We start from the raw sequence: 18,610 nt of genomic DNA, 5'->3' as shown, positions 1-18,610 counted from the left end.
GATTACATCAGGTCCCATTGACTTATTTGTCTTTACTTTTGACAGTTGAAATAGAACCTCTTCCTCTGTAAACTCACGTGTAATAAATAACTCATTTATACTTTTTCTTAACTGAGGTCCCTCTCCTTCATTTTCATCTGTAAATACCGAACAAAAATATTAATTGAGGCAGTCAGCTAGACCTTTATCCTCTTCTACATACCTTCCTTCTTTTGTTTTTAATCTAACTAATCCTTGTTTTACTTTTCTTTTCTCATTTATGTATCTAAAAAAAGTTTTGTCCCCCTTTTTTACTGACTGTGCTATTTTCTCTTCTGTGTGTGATTTGGAAGCTCTTATAACTTGCTTAGCCTCTTTTTGCCTAATCTTATAGATCATTCTGTCTTCCTCACTCTGGTTTTTTTATAATTACTAAATGCTAACTTTTAGTTTTTTACTATTTTGGCCACATCTGCGGAGTACCACAGGGGTTTCTTGAATTTTTTGCTTTTACTGACAAGCCTAATGCAGTTTTCTGTTGCCTTCAGTAGTGCAACTTTTAAATAATCCCATTTCTCTTGGACGCCATTTAAATTGCTCCAGTCTAATAATGACTCCTTAACACATATTCTAATTTTAGAAAAGTCTGTTTTTCTAAAGTCTAAAACTTTTGTTTCTGTGTGGTGTGACTCAGTCACTGTTCTTATATTAAACCACACTGACTGATGATCACTGGATCCTAAACTTTCACCTACAGTAATATCGGATACCAAATCTCCATTTGTTAACACTAAATCTAGTATGGCCTCTTTGCGAGTTGGCTCCTCAACGACTTGTTTTAGAGACAATCCCAGTAGGGAGTTTAGAATATGTGTGCTCCTGGCACAAGCAGCTATTTTTGTTTTCCAATTCACATCAGGAAGATTGAAGTCACCCATGATGATAACTTCCCCCTTCATTGTCATTTTAGCTATTTCCTCAACTAGTAGATTATCTAACTCTTCAATTTGTCCTGGGGGCCTATAAATCACATCTACACGAATTACTGTGTGATTACCAAATTCTAACGTAACCCAAACGGACTCTATGTTCACCTCACTAACTTTTATTAGGCTAGATGTTATGCTATCCTTCACATACAGGGCCACCCCTTCCCCTTTCCTGCCTTCCCTGTCTTTTCTATATAAAGAGTACCCTGGTATTGCTATGTCCCAGTCATTTTTCTCATTATACCATGTCTCAGTAACCGCGACTAAATCTACACTATCAGTTGCCATTATTAGTGTGTGTGTGTCTGTTAGTGAGTGTGTGTGTGTCTGTTAGTGAGTGTCTGTTAGTGAGTGTCTGTTAGTGTGTGTGTGTGTGTGCCAGTGTGTGTGTGTGTGTGTGTGTCAGTGTGTGTGTGTATGTGTGTGTGTGTCTGTTAGTGAATGTGTTAGTGTGTATCTGCTAGTGAGTGTGTTAGTGTGTGTGTGTCTGTTAGTTAGTGAGTGTGTATGTCTGTTAGCTAGTGTATGTGTGTATGTCTGTTAGCTAGTGTATGTGTGTCTGTCAGTGAATGTGTGTGTCTGACACTGAGTGTATATGTGTCTGTCAGCGAGTGTGTATGTGTATTTAGAGGGCGAGGGTGTCTGAGTTTTGTCATACCTAGGGCAGCACAAAACCAGGATACACCACTGGTGGGAGTGCTTCTGATTTGTCTGTGTTGAGTTTTAAATTAGAGAGCGCCCCATATGTGTGGAAAGCCGCCAGGAGGTTTGGCAGCGTGACTGTCGGGTTCCCCACGAAGAACAGGAGGTTGTCCGCATAAGCCGCGACCTTGTGAGTCACATCTCCATGTGTGTACCCCACCATTGCCCTGTCCCATCTTACTGCCTCCAGGAATGGCTCAAGGGTGAGGGCAAACAGGAGGAGGGATAGGGGGCACCCCTGGTGCGTCCCGTTTCGTATGGAGAACGCTGGGGGAAAGAGCTCCGTTAATTCGCAGGCGGGCCTGCAGTGATGTGTATAGGGCTGAGATCCACTTGGGCATGTGGGGGTCGAAACCCAGTCTTCACAGGGTAGCCCGCATGAACTGCACATAAATCAGTGGTTAGGGGACTGTTGATACGAACAGCTGCTTTCCTTAAGAGAAGGTCACAGAAGCAGCTGCGAGAATGGCAGAAAGAGCTTCAAGACCTTACAACCCAAAACCAACAAGCCTCGACAAAAGGGTTGAAGATGTGCATCTTTCAACTCACACAAAACATACACAAACAGGCCCTATATAAAACTGATTACTACGTCCACAAACTTAAAGCGTCTCATTACTCACAGGGAAACAGTGCGGGCAAACTGGTAGCCCAGCATCTGAAAACCAAACAAACTAAGCATAGAGATAGCTTACCTGACATGAAATGAGGGATACAGTGATAGCTCCAAAGGATATATGCAAGGTATTATATCTCCCTACATAATCTAGCTGAGGATGCCCAGATGCACCAACCCCATCAAGATGCCATACAACTGTCCTCATTTACACCACAACAACAACAGGAGCTCTCTTCTCTCATTACTGAAGACGAGGTTGCCACAGTTATTCAACATCTACCAACAAGCAAATCACCAGGCCCGGATGGCTTTGGCAACTGTTATTATAAAACATTTAAAAACATCCTCACGCCTCATCTAACAAAAGCATATAATGAAGCTACTTTAAACCAACAGCTACCCCCTGAAACACTGTTAGCCAATATTGTCACGCTCCCTAAACCAGGCAAGCCGCCACTCTGCCCCCAAAACCTCCGCCCCATATCTCTGTTAAATACTGACGCCAAGATCTACGCAAAAATATATGCTTTGCATCTTGGACACATGCTCCCATATATTATCCATACAGATCAAGTGGGGTTTGTTAAAAACAGGCAGGGGGGAGACAACACCAGGAAAGTACTGAACATCATACATAGTGCCCAACGCCTGAAGGTGGGGTGCGTGTTGGTATCACTGGACGCTTTGTATTGGCAAAGAAAAGACGCAGAGTGGCCACCTCAATATTGCAACAGCCAGTTAAGTCGGGGGGTTTAGGACTACCAAATGTCCATGCCTACTATTGAGCGGTTTAACTGGCAGCAGTCAAAGTAGCTACAGCAGATTGGGACACTCCACAAATGACCCAGATAGAATCCTACTGGGCGTGTAGACAGGGCCTAAGCAATCTGTTCTGGCTCCCGAAGCATCTGCGCCCACCACATACCCGTCCCCTCCCGACCACATCTCTGACTCTAAAATTCTGGGACGAAGTCAGGGACAAAAAGGGGGACCTTGGGGAACTGCTACGGGACGCCCAGATCTCTAGTCTGGCAGTGGGAATCCCGACTTTTGACCACAAAAAATGGAGTGAGGCCGGATGCTCCAAAATTGAGCACCTATACAAGGACGGTGGGTTCCTGCCCTTTCCGGACCTCCAAACACTCTTACATAACCAGCAGAGCCTTGTTCTCGTATCTACAACTGAAGTCCTTGCTCAATAGGGTAAACATACAAAGCCACGCGGCACAGCACAGGCCCACGGTAGAGCTCATATGCTGGACACACCAACCCCCCCAAAAAATACTCTCCACATTATATAACACACTCCTAGCAGACACTGAAGCGGTCAAAATTACCTTCCAAAAGGCCTGGCACAAGGAATTGGGGTACTCCTTGGGGCCGACCTATGGAAGCTGGCCTTTGAGGTTCATAAGGGTAACACACTCTGTGATTTTAGCAGACTGGTGTGTGTGTGTGTGTGTGTGTGTGTGTATAAAGCCCTCATGAAATTATAGAATGGGATTTCAAAGAAACAATATTCTAGTATCCTAATAAGATGAGGCCAGGCTACCTGGTCAAAGGCTCTCTGAGCGTCACAATTGAGTAAAACTGCTTGATGTTTTTCTAAGTGGTTATCATACAAGGAGGCAGACGCTACTGCCATTCCTATTCCCTGAATAAATTGTTGGAGTCTATTGGCCAATATTTTTGTGAGGAGTTTGAATTTATTATTTAATAGAGTGATTGGCCTATACGAAGTTGGGAGTGCTGGATTGTTATTGGGGTTTGGAATTGGAATTGTTCTAGATAATGTGAGGTATTTTTGTCTAGATAAATGGCATTTAAAAGGGAAGTTAAAATCCCAGTCATCTGGCTTTTCAATTTTTTTTATTTTTTTTAATTCTTTATTTTTGAGTGCATAAGTAGACAAAACAGCTCACTCTGCCACAATAGCATTCGCAAGCATCAACATAGCACATTGATATTACAGTGATGGCGTTTGAGCAATGCACATTTTTGTATATAAATGTAGAAACATAACAGGAGTTAACATCGGTTGCCTTTTACAGTTAAAGTGACTATCTTAATCTGCGCTAAATTAGCAGCTTTGCTAAATCGGAAGAACCGTGATATAGAGTGTTGAGATTTACTAGTCACATGTGTTATAGCCACAACCTACCAATCGTTTAGCATTCTTAACCAGCATTATCACAATAACATTAGCACATATTTACGCTTTAAATCTTATAGTTAGGATAGTTAGTGCTGTGTAAAGCTTTAGCTCTGCGACTACTGTTGACTGCTTGGAGTATTAAGTTAAACAAGTGGTGCAGTTAACGGTTATATAAGATACTTTCAGGAGCTGAAAGTTAGCTAGGGTCCCCTATCTGGGTTGAAGTCATGTAGTAGCTTTCTCCCGGGTGTGCGTTATATTAGTCAAGTATGTTATAGCAGGTTCAGGGATTGTCAGGCAGTGGTGGCTATGGTCAAACCAGTGACGTAGAGAGTGAGTTACACGTGTGATATGGGTAGTATTAACGCTGGCTAGTCTAGGTACTCAGTAAATAGTCGTATAGCCGCCGTTTATCCCTGTGTAGTTATCGCTTATGGAGCTATAAAACATTATTAAAACAACAGTGTAGTTATCGCTTATGGAACTATGAAACAGTATTGAAACAATTTTGAGTCCTAAACGTTGTACCAAAATGCTAATTAGTAGCTCAGGCTATTGCGATTAGACTATTTGGCTGCTGGGTTTGTGGTAACATGCTAGTCTGCTGCACCTTAACTACAAGTGGACACATAGGTGATAATAAATTGCAGATGAGAGCTTAGACTATCTGGTCCTGAACTAAACAAAAAATAACGTGAGGTAGTCTATGGCACACTTTACATCATCTCTATGTAGCTAGGCTGTATGGTTGGCTAGCATTGTCCACTGAAAACGCTTAGTCCATACAGTGATATTTATATTTACGAGGTGTGGGTAGTCCATATGTCGATGGTTGTTGCCGGCCGTGAGTGTGTCCTCTAGATGCAAGTGTGGTGTGTTCACTTGAGAGGGACAGAGGTAGGCTCATCAGCCGATGCCCAGTGCATGGACGTCGTCAGCGTTGGTCTCCTTGACGATGCAGAGCCTATAGAAGGAGCTGTCCCGGCTCCAGATTCGCAGGCTAGCAAGTTCTGGTTTCGCAGAGGTCTGTGATCTGGCAGATTTCAGGCTTGTCTCTGGTGGGAGAGGACAGTGGGCTTTGTGGGTCGGTCGTTCAGGTCTCGTGTGCTGTCTTGCCTCCCTGCGTTTCCTTGCTTGGAGCTTTCGATATTTAGCTTCTGCCGCTCTCGGCTTGGGCAGGCGTCGTGCCCTAGGTCTCGTAGCTGCATGTGTCGGGGGACGAGTGGTTCACCCCTCTGTGTGGTTCTGGCAGCAGGCACCTTCACTTGCCGTTGCCAGGCTTCCCTCTCCCCTTGCTTGTAGGTAGCGGTGGCGGTGGAGAGTCTGTGCTGCAGTTTCAGCCAGAGATTCCTGGGGTGAAGGACCCCGCCGGCACGCTGCCTGGGTGGGCTAAGTTTGTACGGCTTAAGTGCTTGGTGAGTGATCACGCCCGGCTGGGCCTCTTGCACCCCAACTCTTGTGTGCCTCCGAGTGCCCCTCTGACTCCTCTCCCTTCCATCAGCACATACCTCCAGCTTCTGCCATAGCTTGGCGAAGAACTCGTCCAGGTGCTGTAGCATGAGGTCTACCGATGCGCACCCGTCTCGCTTGCTGCATGGGGAGAGTGCGTCCGCCATTTTGAGGGATGGAGTTACGGCTATGCTTTGTGCGGTGTCGGCAGCCCGTTGTCAGCTGGGTGAGTCAGGCAGCTATATGTGGACCGGGATGACCCCCGCCGGTCCTGGGGGGGAGGTGTCACCGGGGTCCCAGTCTTTTCTGATGTGCCTGGAGAGCGGCCGTATCTCCGCGGCTGAATCTTAGGTAGGCCGCAAGCCTCAGTGAGTCCGGACAGTTGCGCAGGGGCTCGAGAGAGGTACCGGTCGATGCAGCAACCTCTTCCGGACACCGGTATTATGGTCTACGGCTTGTGGGTGTCTATGGCCAGGCGTGATACCCCATTTTTAGTGCCCAGACGTGGGAGCTCGCGCTGGACACGTCTGGGCTGCTTGGCTCCGCCCCCCTTTTCAAAATTTTATAGTAATCAACCCTAATACCAATGGGTCCCAATGACGTTTCCTGTACATTTTATTGTGGCCAGCCTAAGGCACACCTGTGCAATAATCATGCTGTCCAATCATCATCTTGATATGCCACACCTGTGAGGTGGGTGGATTATCTCGTCAAAGGAGAAGTGCTCACTAATACAGATGTAGACAGATTTGTGAACAATATTTAAGAGAAATAGGCCTTTTGTGTACATAGAAAAAGTCTTAGATCTTTGAGTTCAGCTCATGAAAAATGGGGGCAAAAATAACAGTGTTGCATTTATAATTTTGTTCAGTGTACTTTTTCTAACAAAAAGTAGTCCCATAATTGTTTTGCTTCTACTTAACCCCTTAAGGACACATGACGTGTCTGACACGTCATGATTCCCTTTTATTCCAGAAGTTTGGTCCTTAAGGGGTTAAATGTGCTATTTTGTTATGTCAGACAGCGAGGATAAGTATATATAACATATCAACAACAACAAAAACGGCAAGGCTACATATGTCAGATGTGTGTTTGCCAAATCTGGGTTAAGTTGGTTATATTTAGTGTCCCACTGTTTTTTTATACTTAGATACATAATCAATTAAATAGACTCACAGTACTACTTTAGAGGTTTACCAGAACAGCATGGCATTGTCTAAATTGTCATTAGGAGAGTTAACCCAGCCCCCTACTAGCATGTTCCTAAAGGAGTCTTCTGTCATTTGATAAGTTGGAAACCTCCATTGTGGAGAGGAGAGGTGGGTCTACATTCAAAACTAAGTCAATAGGTTCGTGATCTGACTCTAAAATATTAGATTTACTGTGATACTTTGGGTACTAAACCCCCCCCCCCCTCCCCCCCCTTTTCCCTCCTCTTCTTTGTTCAGTACTGATGACTGATTTTTGCCCCTGGGCCCCCTATCCCCACAGCTTGAGAATTCCTTCTATTTTTGAGAGTCCACAAATATATGTGTATGTAAAATAAAAACAATAGTATGAAATTAATAAATAAAAATAAATAAAATAAAACCGCAACAAAATCGAATAAAATATAAAAACATATTTATTTACTATTAGGGAATACAATGTTCACACAATTCCTCACTGTTAATACACTAGGCTATTAATCCAAATCTCAATATGATGTATATATCTCCCCCTCTCTCGGTCTGTCAGACTTGTTGTATAAAATACATATAGTCAGACCACTTAGACTATTACAAGTTACCTTTGAATGATGGAACGATGTGTACGGATATTAACAACCCGTTAACCCGTTACAGGTATTAATAACCCGTTTTTTGAGGAAAAAGGAGTTTTACATGAAAAAAGAAATAAGATTCTACCTTCGACATTTTAGCCTACCATGCATATATATAGATCTATATCTTGTCTGGGGAGATCAGCACAACCACACTGATAGTTCATCTACATACACCAGTTTCCCCATACAATATGTAAACTGAGGCTCTGTCAGGATCGGGACAGGGATCCAACACGCAGAGTACAAAGAGTGGAAAGGTACGTATACCGGGCCTTAGAATGGCCGGACTAACGTACCGAGAGTAAAGAATAGTCAGAGGCAAGCCGAGGTCGAGGGAACGAGAAGACAGATAAGCGAGAGACAAGCCGGGTCAAGGGATAACAGAGAAACAGGGTAGTACAACGAGCCGAGTCAAAACCAAAAGAGCAAACTAGAATACCAGAGCACTGAGTGACTAGACAAGCTAGAACCACGACAGGGCAATGAGCTGAAGTAAGGAGTAAGCTTAAATACCCTGGTTCTGGATGGAAATCACGCCTCTGAAAAGTACCGATTGGATATCGGACACTTGAGTGACAGATTGCTCGTGCTAGCGTCATGACGTCACGTATTGAGCGTCCTGCTAGAAAAGGACGTGGATTCCTCGCGGCCGGTGTTTAAGTGACTGGATGAACCGCGAGGAACGGAGGAGACAGCTCGCCTGGACGGATACACCACCAAGTCTCTACCTCCCTTAGAGGTAGAGGCCTCAGGTACCCTGACAGTACCCCCCCTCTCAGATACGCCCACCGGGCGGAATGAACCGGGGCGAGATGGGAAGCGAAGGTGAAATGCTCTGCGAAGGCGAGAAGCATGGACGTCCTCCTGAGGTACCCAACTCCTCTCCTCAGGACCATATCCCCTCCAGTTGACCAGATATTGCAATTTTCCCCTTGAAATTCTGGAGTCAATGATGGAGCTGACCTCGTACTCCTCCCGACCCTCCACCTGAACAGGACGAGGCGAGGAGACCTTAGAGGAGAATTTGTTGCAAATGAGGGGTTTCAACAAGGAGACATGAAAAGAGTTAGGAATGCGTAAGGCAGGTGGTAGAGCAAGGCGATACGCAACCGGATTGATACGAGTGAGAACCCTGTAAGGACCTATGTAACGAGGAGCAAATTTCATGGACGGAACTTTTAGGCGAATATTCTTAGTACTCAACCATACCCTATCCCCAGGAACAAAAACAGGAGCCGCTCTTCTATGTTTGTCAGCGTGTTTCTTGAACAGCGAGGAACTATGTAATAGAATTTGTCGAGTTTGATCCCATAATTTCTTCAGGTTGGCGACATGATCATCAACCGACGGTATCCCCTGAGAAGAGGAAACCGAAGGAAAAATCGAAGGATGAAAGCCATAGTTCATGAAGAAAGGGCTAGAGCGAGTTGAATCGCAAACAAGGTTATTGTGTGCGAACTCCGCCCAAGGAATCAGACCGACCCAATCGTCCTGGTGTTCGGAAACAAAGCAACGCAGATACTGTTCGATCTTTTGATTAGTACGTTCAGCAGCTCCGTTAGACTGAGGGTGATAGGCAGAGGAAAAGTTCAATTTGATGCCCATTTGAGAACAAAAGGATCTCCAGAAACGTGAGACAAATTGAGAACCTCTATCAGAAACAATCTCTGAAGGGATCCCATGTAGGCGAAAAACTTCTCTCGCAAAAATCTCCGCCAATTCAGGGGAAGTCGGAAGTTTAGGTAATGGCACGAAATGGGCCATCTTGGTAAATCTATCCACCACCGTGAGAATAACAGTCTGTCTTTTGGAAGCAGGCAAATCAACGATAAAGTCAATGGACAAACAGGACCAAGGTTTCTCAGGAATGTCCAAGGGGTGTAACAGGCCACATGGGGATGCATGAAATAGTTTAGTCTTGGCACAAGTCTCACAAGCTGCGACGAACTCCTCAATATCCTTACGAAGTGAAGGCCACCAGAAATCCTTGGATATCAGAGAGTACGTCTTGCGAATACCAGGATGACCAGCTATTTTACTTTCATGAAAACATTGTAAGAGCTCCAGTTGAAGTTCAGGAGGAACAAAGTTTCTTCCCTCAGGAGTGTTTCCGGGAGCTAGATGTTGTGACTTCAAGATCTGGTCAAGTAGCGGGGAATGAATTTTGAGACTGGTATTAGCAATAATATTGCATTTGGGTACAATGGAAGACAAAAGTGGTTCAACTGAAGCAGAGGGTTCATATTGGCGAGATAGCGCATCGGCTTTAGAATTCTTTGACCCAGGTCTGTAAGTCAGAACGTAATTGAAATGGGTAAGAAACAACGACCAACGAGCCTGCCTGGAGGACAGACGCTTGGCCTCTCCGATATAAGACAAGTTTTTGTGGTCTGTCAGGATGGTAACAGGATGTAATGTACCTTCCAATAAATGTCTCCATTCTTTCAAAGCCTTGATAACCGCTAGTAATTCTCTGTCACCAATGTCATACCTGCTTTCAGTGCCGGTCAATTTTTTAGAGAAAAATCCACATGGATGTAATGGTTTATCAACACCCAACCTTTGAGATAGAACAGCACCTAAACCAGTCTCTGATGCGTCTACCTCGAGCAAAAATGGCAGAGAAGTGTCAGGGTGAACTAAAATTGGAGCGGAAGCGAAAAGCTCCTTGAGAGTCTTGAACGCAAGGAGAGCTTCAGTAGTCCAATTCTTAGTGTCAGCCCCCTGTTTGGTCATGTTAGTGATAGGTGCAATAATGGAAGAATAGCCCTTAATAAAGCGCCTATAATAATTGGAAAAACCAATAAATCTCTGTATGGCTTTAAGACCTGTGGGTAAAGGCCACTCTAGAATGGATTGGAGCTTATCCGGATCCATCTTAAATCCCTCCCCAGAGATCACATAGCCGAGAAAGGTTACCTGGGTTTGATCAAAGCTACATTTCTCCAACTTGCAATACAAGCCATGCTGGAGAAGCTTGTGCAAAACCCTCCTGACTTGTTTGTGATGAATCTCAATGTCACTAGAATGAATGAGTATATCATCTAGGTATACAATGACGCACTCTTGCTGAAATTCCCTAAGAACCTCATTAATCAGATCTTGGAATACTGCTGGTGCATTGCATAACCCAAAAGGCATGACGGTATATTCATAGTGGCCATATCGAGTATTGAATGCCGTCATCCACTCATGTCCCTGCTGGATTCTCACCAAGTTATATGCCCCTCTGAGGTCTAACTTGGTGAAAATTGTAGAGCCCTTCAAACGATCGAAGAGTTCGGTGATCAAGGGAATCGGGTAGGCATTTTTAATGGTTATCTTATTCAGGCCTCGATAATCAATACAAGGTCTCAAAGAACCATCTTTCTTTTTAACAAAAAAAAATCCAGCCCCGGCAGGAGAGGAGGACCTCCTGATGAATCCCTTGTCTAAATTCTCGTGAATATATTCCTCTAGGACTGAGTTCTCCTTTATAGATAATGGGTATACATGACCTCTGGGAGGCATGGTACCAGGGAGTAGGTTAATTTTGCAATCAAAGGACCTGTGTGGGGGTAAGGTATCGGCTTTCTTTTTGTCAAATACTGCCTTTAAATCTAGATACTGAGGCGGAATTTGTGTCTCTGTAGGATTGTCAGAGGTATTCGATGTATTAGTTAATCCAAGAGGTAAGACCTTCCGCAAGCATTTTTCTTGACAATTCTCTCCCCATGAAACTATCTCCCCTGATTCCCAATTAATAATAGGGTTGTGTCTCCTCAGCCAGGAGTACCCCAGAACTATGGGAATAGACGGAGAAGAAATGAGCATCAAGGATATATCCTCTTTATGCAGGATGCCAACAGTCAAGTTAATCGGTATGGTCTCATGAAAAATAACAGGCTCAAGTAACGGTCTACCATCGATGGCCTCAACAGCCAGAGGTGTCTCTTTTAACTGGGATGGAATAGCATGCTTGGCAGCAAAACCCTGATCTATAAAGCTCTCAGCAGCTCCAGAATCGATTAGTGCCATAGTCTTAACTACTCCCTTCTCCCACTTTAAAGAAACGGGTAACACAAGCCTGAGCTCCTTGTAGTTGTGAATAGAGGACAAAGTAGAAACACCCAAGGCCTGTCCTCTAGAGGAACTTAGGTGCGAGCGTTTCCCGAACGATTGGGACAATTTAGGCGTAAATGACCCCTGACTCCACAATACATACATAAACCCTCCCTTCTCCTGTACTGTCTCTCCCTTTCAGTGAGATGAGTACTGCCTATCTGCATAGGTTCAGGAATACGTAAGTCTTCGAACTCAGAGATTTGAAAGGTAGGCGCTAGTTTAAAGGAGGGTCTACGGGTCCTATCTCGAGTGTTCTGCCTCTCTCTTAAGCGTTCATCAATACGAGATATAAAAGAAATTAAATCCTCCAAATTTTCAGGGAGTTCTCTAGTAGCGACCTCGTCAAGAATTACATCTGATAACCCATTCAGAAACACATCTATATAAGCCTGTTCGTTCCACTTAACTTCTGCCGCCAAGGATCTGAACTCTAGTGCATAATCCACAAGTGTTCGATTGTCCTGTTTAAGGCGCAACATTAATCTAGCTGCATTGACCTTTCTGCCAGGAGGGTCAAAAGTTCCTCTAAACGCAGCTACAAAGGCATTATAATTATAGACGAGTGGATTATCATTCTCCCATAAAGGATTGGCCCATCTCAAAGCTTTTTCAATGAGCAGAGTAATAATAAATCCAACCTTTGCTCTATCTGTAGGATAAGAGCGGGGTTGTAGTTCGAAATGGATGCTAATCTGGTTTAGAAAGCCACGACACTTCTCCGGTGACCCGCCATAACGTACTGGTGGGGTAATACGGGAAGAAGCACCTACAGTGGCTACCTCTAGACCTGAGACTGCAGGAGAGATAGAAGGAGTACGTGTCTCCTCAGGTGGATTACTAGCACGAGACAAAAGTGCCTGTAGTGCCAAAGCCATCTGATCCATCCTATGTTCCATGGCGTCAAACCTGGGATCCGAAGAACCAAGCTGACTGTTTGTACCTGCAGGATCCATTGGCCCTGTCGTAATGTCAGGATCGGGACAGGGATCCAACACGCAGAGTACAAAGAGTGGAAAGGTACGTATACCGGGCCTTAGAATGGCCGGACTAACGTACCGAGAGTAAAGAATAGTCAGAGGCAAGCCGAGGTCGAGGGAACGAGAAGACAGATAAGCGAGAGACAAGCCGGGTCAAGGGATAACAGAGAAACAGGGTAGTACAACGAGCCGAGTCAAAACCAAAAGAGCAAACTAGAATACCAGAGCACTGAGTGACTAGACAAGCTAGAACCACGACAGGGCAATGAGCTGAAGTAAGGAGTAAGCTTAAATACCCTGGTTCTGGATGGAAATCACGCCTCTGAAAAGTACCGATTGGATATCGGACACTTGAGTGACAGATTGCTCGTGCTAGCGTCATGACGTCACGTATTGAGCGTCCTGCTAGAAAAGGACGTGGATTCCTCGCGGCCGGTGTTTAAGTGACTGGATGAACCGCGAGGAACGGAGGAGACAGCTCGCCTGGACGGATACACCACCAAGTCTCTACCTCCCTTAGAGGTAGAGGCCTCAGGTACCCTGACAGGCTCTCACGATCCACTCACAATGGGTTAAGTTCTCTCAGAAGTGGCACACAAAGGGTGACCACTCCCCTTCGCCTCGGATTGGACGGCAATAGGTGGGAGGAGCCCGCGGGTCCCTCGTGGTCTCCGGGAACAGCCTCTGCACGCAGATTGGCGGCTGTCCCGTAATGGGAGGTCCGTCCACCCTACATAAAGGCAATCAGCTCAGTCCCTGCTCAGCTCTTGACAAAGGCGCATTTAAACGCCGAAACGCGCGTCGAGCTAATTTGAGCCGATGCAATTTATTTTCAGTTTCCCACTTTGATTTACTTACCTTTTTCGTTTTGGTGGTTTGTTAATTTAACTTATTTTTCCTTTTGTGTTCGTGCAACTATTTGCCAAGGGGATGGGGAATACCCCCATTTAGGATTTTGGGGCTGTTATTTGTATGGGGAGATAGGGAAAGGTTGAGGCTGCCTTGAAGTAGCAGTTTAATTTCTGTCTCACTGTTGTGAGCTTTGACAGTTAGTCCAGGGCAATTCGAGGACTGTGGTGCGGCACCTATGTGAACAAAGGGTTACGGCTCTGTAACATTAGCCGGTCCCTGATACCAGAGCAATATACCTGCACAAGTTACATGCAGGAATACCAGGGAATACCAAGTGTATTTCCCTACACACATATGCTCCATACCTTTTCAGTTTATGTGCACCACTGGATCCCTTGTATAGTGACTCCCTGAGCTACCCCTACCGCTACCAGGCACCTCTCTATATTTTGGTATATTGATACCCTCCCCTTTGTCCTCTCTCTCCCCTTCCTGCATTTCCCCCCCCCCCCCCCTATCACTACCTACCCAGGTATTTGTATCCTGGATATACCTGTTGCTATACGAACCAAATACGGTAATTATACTTAATTTACCCACCTTTTAGGCTTCACTACCTATTGGGAAACTAGTTGCTAATTTTTTAATATACTCTAATAAAGGCTTAAACAGAAACCCCCCCCCCTCCCCTTTTCCCTCTTCCTCTTTCTATATGTGACACTTACAAATTGGAGGTATATTATTGAGAACGAGATTGGACTACACCCACTAAGTGGGATTGTTTTCTTTATTTCAGTTCTCATTTTTTCTTCTTGCTTTTGATTGTACCTGGGGTCAAGCCCCTTATATACCTCCGGTAACCTACTCGGAGCGTGTGAGGCTAGCTAGTCTACTCTCACTCCCTCCTTCTCCTGTTCTATTTCTACTTTGGGTACTAGTTCAGGATAGATTAAGAAGAGGTCAAGCATAGATGAGGTGTTGTGAGCCCTAGATGTGTGTGTAATTCCTAACCCCAACGTTTTGTATCTGCCATAAATCTGTGAGTTAGAGGCTCCTCTGAGAAGGAGAAGTCCCTGGTACTCTTGGGAGAGGGTCGAAGGAGCAGAGCCAGACCTATCCAACCTGTTAGCCCTCATTGTTTAAAGTTTCTACCTACTATGAAGTTGAAACCTGTAAAACGAATCACAAGATTAAACAATTTCATAAAAAAGAAGGTGTTTAAGATATTTGGAGCATATACATTAACTAGGGTATAACAGATGCCTTTTGAGTAATGTCTGGTATAAGGAATCTTCCCTCTGGATCCGCAATTTGGTTATGGATAGTTGGGATGATGGATTTATTAAGTAGAATGGCAACTCCCCTCGAGTTGGAATGGTAAGGGGCTAAAATACATGATTCTATCCATCTCACCCTCAGGGATTTGGTTACATTCCATGATAATAGCTTAAGCTCATGTGACTTACACTGATGTTGGTATAGAGGGGGTGAGACATTAACCTGGATCATAAAGGCGGGTCAGTAGATTATGCATTGGGGTATACAGTTGTCCCTTCACCACGTCGCAGCCAATGGGGAGTGCAGAAAGTTAGTGAAAAGCCAAAAGCTATCAAAAGGTAAATTAACTGTGGTAGAGAGCATAATAATAAGTAACAGTAAAAACAAACAACATAGCATTAAGAAATATAGCCCCGACAAGCAGGGAATCTCCAGAGAGTGCCCCATACAGCCAGTGAACCACCAGTTGCTGTGTTTTGGTGATCCTTGGATCTTCATGATCTTTCTGCCACTTTCAACACTGTTGACCACCCATTTCTACTCCCCACCAGTTGCAGTCTTGACCTCAGTGACAATTTTCTGGCTTTCTTTCTATCTCTCTGACCACTCCTTCAATGTCTCATTCTCTGGCTCATCCCCATCTTCTGTACCTCTCTCAGCTGGGGTTCCTTAAGTCTCTGTAGTGGGACCTCTTCTTTTCTCAATTTACACTGCCTCTTTTGGTGACTTAATATCATCCTGTAACTTTCAATATCACCTGTGTACTGATAATAACCAGATCTACATCTCCTTGCCTGATCTTTCTCCCCATTTGCTGTGTTGTGTCATTGACTGCCTATCTTATGTTTCTGACTGGATCACTTCAGGATTCCTAAAACTCCACCTTTCCTACACCAAACTCATGAGATGTTATACCTTCTAACCCACAGACAATAAGTCTTGTTGTGCTCTTTGACTCTGACCTTAAATAAAATCTATCACCAAATCCTGTTGCTTTCATCTCAAAAACATTTCTCACATTCAACCCTTTATCACTGAGGATGCAACCAAATGCCTCATTGTTTTCTGCCTTGATTATTGTAACCCTCTACCTATTGACCTTAATAGTGTTCACATTGCCCATATGCAGTATATAATGAATGCCTATGTCAGATTCATCTACTTAAATGGTATAACTCTCAAACCTCACCCATTTGTCAGTCTCTATACTGGCTTCAATTTCATTTAGGATTCAGTTCAAGGTTCTCAAAGCTTCCCATAACTATGCCCCTACTTATATCTCCTGCCTTGCATATTTGTTGAAGGCCTGGCCTCTTGGCTCCATCTAGGACCTGTTACTGTCCTGTTGTTGTACCCACACAGCAGACTCTCACCTGCAGGACTTCTTCAGGACTGCCCGTTCCTTATGAAATGCCCTCACCATGTTCAATTCTTCTTATCTCTGCAGCCCTTCATAAAAATCTTTTAAAACACAGTTCGCTTGCCCCTTACTACCTCTGCTGACTCCAATCTACTTTGCTCCCTCCACCAAAATAATCTATCCTTTCAGGTGTATGCAGATCATTTTAATTCCTCTCAGAGAAACTGCAATATTTTAATTGCAGAGTTAAGACTGCCTCTTGTGGCTGTCAACCTGCAGTTTCACTGAGTTAAACTCGGTGAAATAACGCTGGACATCCTCCCGCTTTTTATAAGGATGTCCAGCATCTTGCAAATTCCCAAAGGCTTAATGCACATGTGGCACTCACTACGCATGTGTACTGTTTTCCCTCTTTGCTGACATTGCCAGAAAGAGCCATGTGTATAAAGTTTTTTTCAGCCTTTTAATCCCTGTGTGGGGCGGACAATAGCTTTAGAGCAGAGGGACACTGCAGCGTTAGGTATAAAGTTTTGTATGTTAGGTCCATATTCTGGAGATGTCAGGCAGTGTGCAATATCCACATTTGGGTAAACACACTGATGCTTGAAGAAGCAACCTGACTTTCACTTCAGCATGTCTCTTGTATAATGAAGTAGCTTAGCAGCGATTTACCCTAAATCAGATTCTGCAAGTTGCTATTACTTTTACTAAAGATTTGTGAGACATAAGTTAGTCCATATAGTATCCATGGGGCTTGCATGGAGATTGGTAAAGAATTACATCCGTTATCCAATGCAGTAAACTATCACTGTAATTATCGCGCACATTCCAACAAAGTGGCTAAGTGCACCTAGGACTATCCACATATACCTGAGTAGGACTGGCCTTGGGACATATCTATGTGCATTTCATATAATAAGGACTTATTATTTCAATTGGGGCTTGTATTGTAAGATAGCAGAAACAGTGTTCAGTTGATCTGAGGGAACTGAGATCATATTTTTTACTCAGTGTGCTGCTCTTTCCAGATACTCAGTAAATCGCCACTGTGAGGAGAGAATATAATAAAGAGTTTTAAATGTCCCCAATTTCTCAGTAGCAGAAGTCCACTTCTTCCTACTGAATGCCATAATGGAACTTGCAACAAAAAAATGTCTGTGTGTTACAATCAGGTTCAACAAAAAAATAACAAAAATAAAAATATACATATATAACTATTGCATAAATAAAATAAATGTTGAGAATCAATCAATACATTTTACATTACATTTAGATTTTAATGGGCAATGAATCAAGAAGAAATGAAAGAAAACAAGCAACTTGCCTTGCTCTACAATAATGCTGGGAAACAATCAAAGACAAAACCTTTTTATATTAATGTATGTACGACAGTGAAACAGTTTGCAAATTTTGCTAGTTCTTTGTTTAGTGAGTTCTTTGAACTATCAGAGTTCCTTCTCTAAGGTTACATTTTCAAAAATATGTTGCCAAGTTTCTTCTCTCTCTAAAGTTAATGATTCAGCAAGGCATTAACAGACTTGTTCTGCTTTGTATTTCACAAAGAGCAGAGGAATTTAGTAAATGATAATTTAAACCAGAAGTGACTGATTATGTTGGTGTTAGATTTCTTTTTAGGCTGCTGCATAAATAGAAATGTGAAAGTGTTCTAGCAATTGCTTATATAATTTCTGTGTTATCAACATCCTCCATCACCCTAATATCAAAAAGAATCCCCCAAAAAAAGCTCCTTACCCCAAGCAGGCAAACTTTCAGCTCTCGAATGGCCATCCTTTAAAAGCAGTTTTGTTTCTTCCAACACATCATCAGAAAAGGGCTACACAGACATCTCCGAGGCTCAGCTTCTATACTCTTGTGGATCGCATGCAAATAATTTCCTGACTAAACAAAAAAAGGGAGAGAGAAAGAGGAGGTTTTAATTCCTCCAAAACAAACGGAAACCAGGCTAGGCTATTTATGTCCAGCCTATCACATGGCGTGCAGACAGCTACTCATTTGCTGCTTTCGTAATCTCTCAAAAATGTGGCATATTATACTTAAAAAAAAACAAAAAAACATTTTGGCGTATGCAGGAGTTGGAAAGCGTGTTTGGCATTTAACAGAGAAGTGGTATTAATACAGAAGATTTCCAGTGATTTTATTACTTACCTATATACTGTTGACTTTCACTTAAAAACATATTAAATACCAACTAGCTGGGAATTGGGATTTGACAGAACATATTATTCTATCACAGCCATATTCATATATTACAAAGGTTATTTCAGGAAACTAGGATGGGGGAACACACAGGGGAATCCTGT

At 43.6% G+C, this 18,610-nt stretch overlaps 1 protein-coding gene across 1 annotated transcript in view; it reads right to left on the bottom strand.

Moving 5' to 3' along the window:
- Positions 1-18,229, bottom strand: part of RAB31 (RAB31, member RAS oncogene family) — a 105,819-nt gene extending 87,590 nt beyond the window's left edge. Inside the window, exon 1 of the mRNA XM_063450466.1 lies at positions 18,042-18,229. Within this exon, the coding sequence (XP_063306536.1) occupies positions 18,042-18,077 (36 nt within the window). The 5' untranslated portion in view covers positions 18,078-18,229. The remainder of the gene's footprint in view (positions 1-18,041) is intronic.
- Positions 18,230-18,610: the final 381 nt, after the last annotated feature.

The sequence above is a fragment of the Pelobates fuscus genome, chromosome 4 (genome assembly GCF_036172605.1).
Source record: "Pelobates fuscus isolate aPelFus1 chromosome 4, aPelFus1.pri, whole genome shotgun sequence".
NCBI classification, from domain to species: Eukaryota; Metazoa; Chordata; class Amphibia; order Anura; family Pelobatidae; genus Pelobates; species Pelobates fuscus.
Note: the sequence above shows the minus strand (reverse complement) of the source record. Positions and strands in the feature narration are given on the sequence as shown.